We start from the raw sequence: 8,138 nt of genomic DNA, 5'->3' as shown, positions 1-8,138 counted from the left end.
TCCAGTCTGGGCGACAGAGTGAGACTCCAACTCAAAAAAAATAATAATAATAAAATAAAAATAAAATGCCACAAAGCTCTCCTGCCAAGTTTCAGTCACTTTTTTTCTTAAGTAAGCATTTATGCGTTTAGTTGCTATAAGCCGTTGACTATTTTCCAGAGTTCTGATAAGATTCCTTCTCAGTCTTTGCCAGTTTTTCTCTGTGTTTCAATGAAGGAATGGCCTTGGGGCTCCCTACTTCTCCATTTTCACTGGCATAACTTGGAGCAATTTCTTTCTACAGATACCTGTTGAAATGTGTTGCATTTTACAGTTTACATACCAGTTTTATACCCACAATCTCATTTAATTCTCAGTGTGACCCTGTAAGAAAGATGCTGATATTCTCAGAAAAGTGAAGTTACTACCCAGAGAGTGGGCCAGAATAAAACATAAGTTTTCTCACTTCTATTTTAGATGATCAGTAGTTAGCTAGGACACTTATGAAAGTGGGAGGAGGTGCCAATATTAGGTAGAACAACAGGTATACCTTGAAACATATGGTTACTTCATCTTGAGATTAAAACCCTAAATAAAATGTGTCTAGTGTCACAGAGTGGGATTTCAGCCCAGCTTGTGGAATTCAGTATCCCCTAGCTCCCAAAGGATAAAGGTTTTGTTACATAAACTTTAGAGAATTTATATTTTCATTGTGTTAACTATACTCACTGTTGAATGTAAATTTTATTTTATACTTTTTTGTCTCTCTGAGACAGAAGTCCGAAGATAATTAGGTGAGGTATCATTTTTTTCATCTTCTGTTACATACAAACATAACTACTATATATATGTTCTTTGTTCAATTCTGCTGAAAAATTGTCTTCATTAATTTAAAAAGTAATCAGATGGCCACATCAGGCAGAGAGTGCCTCTACTCTTTACTACATGGATAATAAAATTTCCAAGAACCTGGACTCCTGAAGCTAACCAGTTTCTAATTTATTTGCAGATTGTGTTTCCGCCCCTTCACAGCAGATTTTTCTAATTCTTCTTTAATTTTAAAACTGTCCTTAGTAAGGCAAAGAAAATAAAAGGTTTAAAGATTTGAAAGGAAAAACAAAAGGATCCATTTTTTTCAAAAACATTATTAGGTATATAGAAAATTCAAGAAATGTTCAGATACACTATTAAAATGAATAAATGACCCAGGTGCAAAGGTTCAGGCCTTGTAATCCCAGCACTTTGGGAGGCGGAGGCGAGAGGATTGCTTGAGCCCAGGGATTTGAGACCAGCCTGGGCAACTAGGCAAGACCTTGTCTCTACAATAAATTTTAAAAATTAGCTGGGCATAATGGCACATACCTATAATTCCAGCTACTTGGAAGGCTGAGGCAGAAGAATTGCCTGAGCCCAGCAGGTTAAGACTGGTGGCTGTGATCGTGCCATTGCACTCCAGGCTGTGCAACAAGTGAGACTCTGACTCAAAAACAACAACAATAAAATAAAATAAAACGAATAAATTAAAAAATGAAGATATTTATATTTCAGCATTACATCAATAAGCAATTAGAAGATTACATACAATTACCAGTTACATTTAATACCTAGGAGTAAGTCTTTAAAAGTTGTGTAAGGCACCTATACACACACACCTATAAGACAAAAAAAATTTTTTTATTTGTCTTTTTTTTTAGTTGGGAATCTCACTCTGTCACCCAGGCTAGAGTGCAGTGGTATGCTCTCTGGTTCATCTTGAGATAAAACCCTAAATAAAATGTGTCTGGTGGTCACAAAGTGGGATTTCAGCCCAGCTTGTGGAATTCAATATCCCCTAGCTCCCAAAGAAAAAAGGTTTTGTTATATAAACTTTAGAGAATTTATCTTTTCGCTGTGTTAACTATACTTACTGTTGAATGTAAGGTAGTCCTTCCGCCTCAGCCTTCCAAGTAGCCGAAACCACAAGTGCATGCCACCACACCTTTTTTTGACTTATTGTAGATACAAGGGCTCACCAAGTTGCCCATACTGGTCCCGAACCACTGAATTCAGGCAATCCTCTTGCCTCTGCCTCCCCAAGTGCTGGGATTCCAGGGGTGAGCCACTGCACCTGGCTAAGAAAATTATTGAGATAAATTAAAGAAGACCTAGATTAATGAAAGTTCTCCTTCATGTTTATAGCCAGAAGACTCAATATCATGAAGATGTCATTTCTTTCCAAATTGACCTATAGGTTTATTGCAGTTCCATAAAAATCCAGCAGGTTTTTACAAATCTTGTATACATTATTAAATGAAGTTTTATAAACTTACATATTTTCCTTGTCTTTTATGGGCCTGGTAGGAGCTCCAAATCAGGACACAGAGACACTGCATCCATTCTAAAACCACCAATCACTTTCACTCTTTTGGCTGTAAGAATTTTTACCCTTTCCCAATGTCTATTTTTCCTTCTATAAAACATAGAAAATCATAATTGTCCCTTTTCTGAATTGAAAGGTCTTTGGATTGCTGGGCATGGTAGCTTACACCTGTAATCCCAGCACTTAGGAAGGCGGAGGTGAGAGGATTGCCTGAGCCTAGGGATTTGAGACCTGCCTCAGTAACTTGGTGAGACCTTGTCTCTACAATTAAAAAAAAAAAAAAATTAGCTGGCCATGGTGGTGGGTGCCTGTAGTTCCAGCTACTTGGAAGGCTGAGGTGGAAGGATCACCTGAGCCCAGCAGGTTGAGGCTGCAGTGGCCATGAACGTGCCACTGTACTCCAGCCTAGGTGACAGAGTGAGACTGACTCAAAAAAACCAATATGAAAGGCCTTTAGATTATATAGATAAAGTACTGTGTAAGTCAAAGGCATTGACAGTAATTGTAGCTATTTTAAGCTTCTAAAATGTTTCTGACTTTTCTTACATGTACATGTTTAGTAAGTTGTTAGCTATGAACATTCCTGTTAAGATTTAAGAACAAAATAGGGATATCCTTATCACTCTTATTTAACACTGTTCTGGAGGTACTAATCATTGCAGTCAGACAAGAATAAGAAGCAGAAATCTAAAATAAGGAAAATTAACCAGGCTCGGTAGCTCAGCCTGTAATCCCGCGCCTTTGGGAGGCTGAGGCCCGTGGATTCAAGACCCGCCTGGGCAGGCGAGACCTCATCTCTACAATAAATCAAAAAATTAGCCGGGCGTGGTAGCGCGCACCTGTAATTCCGGCTACTCAGAAGGCTGAGGTGGAAGGATCGCTGGAGCCCAGCAGGTTGAGGCTGCAGTGGCTGGGAGCGGCCACTGCACTCCAGTCTGGGCGACTGAGTGAGACTCCAACTCAAAAAATAAAATAAAATAAGGAAAATTGTTTTGGTGCAGTGACTCATGCCTGCAATCCCAGCACTTTGGGAGGCTGGGATTAAAGGATTACTTGAGCCCAGGAGTTCGAGACTAGCCTAAACAACATAGTGAGACCTCGTCTCTACAAAAAAAAAAAAAAATCAAAAAATTAACCAGGCATGGTGGCACACACCTGTAGTCCTAACTACCAGGGAGGCTGTAGCAGAAGGACTGCCTGAGCCCAGGAGGTCAAGGCTGCAATGAGTCATGATCATGCAATTGCACTCCAGCCTGGACAACAGAGTGAGACTCTGACTCAAAAAAAAAAAAAAAAAGTAAGGAGGTGAAAATTCAAGAGCATCAACTAAGCAACCATAACAAACAATAAGAGAAGGTAAGGTTAAGTATAAAATAAATAATGTCTATTATTTTTAAAGATTCAATAATAATTTATTGAATAATAATTCAATAATAATAAAAGGGCTAGATGCAGTGGCTCACACCTCTAATCCCAACACTTTGGGAGGCCAGGGTGGGAGGATGCTTGAACCCTAGAGTTCAAGACCAGCCTAGGCAACATAGCAAGACCTCGCCTCTGCAAAAAAACTAACCAGGCATGGTAGTGAATGCCTATTGTCCCAGCTACTTGGTAAGCTGAGGTGGAAGGATTGCCTGGGCCCAGGAATTGGAGGCTGTGGTGAACCATGATCGTGCCACTGCACTTCAGCCTGGGTGACAGAGTGAGACTCACTCAAAAAACCAAAATAATAATTTAAAAAGATGAGATACTTTGTATAAACTTAACAAGATATGTGCCAATCTGTATGAAGAAAGTTTTTTTTTTAATGCTTTTGAGGGAATGCTTAAACAAATTGAAAAGGCTCTCAGTATCGTAAAAATGTTCATCTTCCCTAAATTAATCTTTAATGTGATCCAATAGATATACCAATGGGAGTTCTCTTGTGAGGAAGTTAGACTAAATGAACTGCTTTTTAAAAATCATTTCAAAAAAGAAACAAAATCAGGAAAATTCTGAAAAGCACAGTGAAAGAGCATCCACCCTTCCCAGATATTAAAACATTACAATAATTAATTAAAACTATTTATATGGAATATAATTTAACAGGTTAACTGAACAAAATGGGTTTTATTTCCACTTTGTTGACAGTATTCTTTGGAACAAAAAAGTGGTGGGGTGGGTGTGTGTGTGTGTGTGTGTTTTGAGCAGGGTCTCACTGTATCGCTCAGGTTGGAGTGCAATGGCACTATCACAGTTCACCACAGCCTTGACCATCTGGGCTCAGGTAGTCCTTCCACCACAGCCTCCTGAGTATCTGGAACTACAGGTACACACCACCACACCCAGCTAATTTTTTAAATTTTTTTTATTTACTATGTTGTCTAGGCTGGTCTTGAACTTTTAGACTCTAGCATTTCTCCCACCCCAGTCTCCCAAAGTGCTGGGATTGTAGGCATGAGCCACCACGCCCAGCCTAGTTTTGAATTTTGATTAAGTCTGGTTTGTCTTTATTTTCTTTGGTTGTTTGTGCATTTGGTATCATGCCTAAGAAACTGTTGCCTGATCTAAAGTCACACAGATTTACACCTACGTTTTCTTCTAAGAATTTTATAGTTGTAGCTCTCACATATAGGTCTTCATTCTTTTATATGTGGAAATCTAGTTGTTCCAATATCATCTGTTGAAGAAACTATTCTTTCCCCCACTGAATTGCCTTGGAACCCATATAAAAATCAATTGCCCATAAAAATTCAGTTGTGTGGATTTACTTCTAGACTTTCAATTCTATTCCATTGATCTATTTTTTATCCTTATGCCAACATGTGCCCTATTATATATTTTAAATGTGGAACCATATTAATGTATCAGTACACAAATAATTAAATTTTTAAACAATTTTGGTAACTATTACCACAGTTTACTCCTTTAATTTCTCTCTGATTTCTCTTTCAGGAAAGTGTGCTGTGTTGTCATTCAAGGACTTCCTCTCCTGCAGGCCAACTGAAATACCAGAAAATGACATTCTGCTTTGTGAGAGCCGCTACAATGAGAGTGACAAGCAAATGAAGAAATTTAAGGGACTGAAGAGGTTTTCACTCTCTGCTAAAGTAGTAGATGATGAAATTTATTATTTCAGGTAAAGCTTGAAAGACTAAGAGAAAAAGATTACTTCAGCTAACTGATATCAAAATAGTGTAGTCCAATGTTTTTAGTTTTTTGATTAGATCTTAAAGTACAGCAGTATACATTTCAAATAGAAAATATTAATTAATTCAGTTAGAAATTAAAGGAAGCCAGGCTCGGTGGCTCAACCTGTAATCCCGCGCCTTTGGGAGGCTGAGGTGAATGGATTGCCTGAGCCTGTGGGTTCGAGACCCGCCTGGGCAGCGAGACCTCATCTCTACAATAAATCAAAAAATCAGCCGGGCATGGTAGCACATGCCTGTAATTCCGGCTACTCGGAAGGTTGAGGCGGAAGGATCGCCGGAGCCCAGCAGGTCGAGGCTGCGGTAGCCGGGAGTGGCCACTGCACTCCAGTCTGGACGACAGAGTGAGACTCCAACTCAAAAAAAAAAAAAAAAAAAATTAAAGGAAAAGTTTAACATTGTGCACAGTGACCTGGACTACTCTAATAGTGTCCTTAGCTTAAACTCCAGCAGTTGTGAAATGGAGGCAGAAATACTTGGTTCTGATTTATATCCTGTCTTTAAGAGATTTCTTAGTTCCACAGATTATGAAAACTCTTTTCACTGTATACAGGCAACTAGATCCCAACTTTGGACCCAATGCTCTTATAGGTAATCAGCAGAATTCTTTAAAAACAAGCACCTCTAAGTAGAGATAACTTTATAAATACACATTTAAACTCCTTTCCTTGCTGCCCTTAGAGTATACGTTGCAGATTGCAGGATGTCTTTTCACGACATTAAGGTAGACCACTGTTTTCTGACCCATGCTGTAGTGGTGTTAGGTGATTTTAGTTTTTTTATGTCGCCTTTTTCAGAAAACCAATCATTCCTCAGAAGGAGCCCTCACCTTTGTTGGAAAAGAAAATTCAGTTGCTAGAAGCTAAATTTGCCGAGTTGGAAGGTGGAGATGATGATATTGAAGAGATGGGTGAAGAAGATAGTGAGGTCATTGAGCCTCCCTCTCTACCTCAGCTTCAGACTCCCCTGGCCAGTGAGCTGGACCTCATGCCCTATACACCACCACAGGTGAAGATGACAAGTTCATGTTACTTGTCTTATTCCCACCTTTGGTTTGCAGCAGACTTGAACCAAAGGAGACATCCAGCTCCTCCATATGTGAGCTTCCACCTAGAATTCTGCAAGAAGGAACAGATTTTTTTTTCAGTCTTAGTGCCATTGTTTATGTGCTTATTTTAAAGGACAAAAAGTTATATTTATTGTGTCATTATGCCATTAATAATTTATTATGCCATCATATTAATGCCATTAATAATTTAAATTTTAATTTTTTTTAACTCCATAGGTGACTGTTTTCATGGCAGGTTTAGTTAGACAACTTTCCCTCCCTTGTAATAAAGAAAAGCAATAAGGAGTGGCATCACCCTGTCAGTTGTTAGCTTTTATTGTCCATATCTTTTTCATCTTTCCTTCTTTAAGACCTCATCTTTTAGTTGAGGTGACCCCTGTTGGAACTTTTTTCTTGTTCAGAATTTTCTGAAGACTTAATTGTGAGCTAATCATTATAAATTACAGTCTTGGAATTCAGTGAAACTTTATTTCTTACATGATAAGAGGAAAGGAAGAGATATGTTGAGATCAAGAAGATGGCCAGCTATAAACTGAACATGTCTATAAAACAGTAACAATTGGATCACATGTTCCTGGCTTCCAGCACTTTCAGCAGTTAACTAAATGCAATGTTCTGATGTACCATAAGAGCTTTCTGTCTTACAGTCTACCCCAAAATCTGCCAAAGGCAGTGCAAAGAAGGAAGGCTCCAAACGGAAAATCAACATGAGTGGCTACATCCTGTTTAGCAGTGAGATGAGAGCTGTGATTAAGGCCCAGCACCCAGACTACTCTTTTGGGGAGCTCAGCCGGCTGGTGGGGACAGAATGGAGAAACCTTGAGACAGCCAAGAAAGCAGAATATGAAGGTAAATAGAAACTAGACACAACTGTCTCAGCTTTCTAAGCAAGGGGGTGTTTTCAGGAATGCACGTGCGTAGACAGGTTTTACTCTCTTGTTCTTACCTTGCACATGAACTTTGCGTTGGGGACTGTTCCAAATGGCACCCAGCCAGCAGTTTAGATGCCAGCCTTGTCTGACTGAACAGAGCACTGTCCCTGACTTGGCCTCCGATTCTGGTGTTGTCTTCCCTCCCCCCCTCCCAAATTTCTCAAACAAAAATATTTTGCTATTAAAAATTGCATGATTTTTTCTTTCATTGAGCCCTGTAAGCACACATGTTGAACTGAGGAATAATTGTACAATGATGTTAAATATAAATTTTAATTAAAGTCTGTCTGAAAAGGGCCTTTTAAAATCAGTGATCTTCTGTTACAACTCTTGATAAGCCATCTATGTAAACTTCAGGCTTAAGGCTTTACTAAAGTGGTTGGTTTCCTAGGCCAGACCTGGCCTGTGCTGTGTCTGTATTCATAGCTACTTTTAAGGCACTTAGGTTTTCTTTGGTAAGGTTCGCTACCTTTATTTTCCTTTTACTGGACAATTAAATCACTTCAGGCCATGAGCTATCCTTCAAGAATTTGGTGGTTCTTAGTCATTTAGAGACAAATGCTTGAGTGGGATTTTTGGGGTTTTTGGTGGTTTTGTTTGTTTTTTAATAT

General features: G+C 39.0%; 1 protein-coding gene across 5 annotated transcripts in view; it reads left to right on the top strand.

Moving 5' to 3' along the window:
- Nucleotides 1-8,138, top strand: part of PBRM1 (polybromo 1) — a 137,438-nt gene that overhangs the window by 117,441 nt on the left and 11,859 nt on the right. For 4 of the 5 annotated variants that reach the window (XM_021710873.1, XM_021710872.1, XM_021710877.1 and 1 more), the window contains 3 exons: nucleotides 5,273-5,456; nucleotides 6,324-6,534; nucleotides 7,243-7,444. In XM_021710873.1, the coding sequence (XP_021566548.1) occupies nucleotides 5,273-5,456; nucleotides 6,324-6,534; nucleotides 7,243-7,444 (597 nt within the window). The remainder of the gene's footprint in view (nucleotides 1-5,272; nucleotides 5,457-6,323; nucleotides 6,535-7,242; nucleotides 7,445-8,138) is intronic. The other variant, XM_021710875.1, reaches the window with a different exon arrangement.

The sequence above is a fragment of the Carlito syrichta genome, unplaced genomic scaffold (assembly GCF_000164805.1).
Source record: "Carlito syrichta isolate Samal-C Ts95f unplaced genomic scaffold, Tarsius_syrichta-2.0.1 Scaffold301625, whole genome shotgun sequence".
In the NCBI taxonomy this organism is placed as follows: Eukaryota; Metazoa; Chordata; class Mammalia; order Primates; family Tarsiidae; genus Carlito; species Carlito syrichta.
Note: the sequence above shows the minus strand (reverse complement) of the source record. Positions and strands in the feature narration are given on the sequence as shown.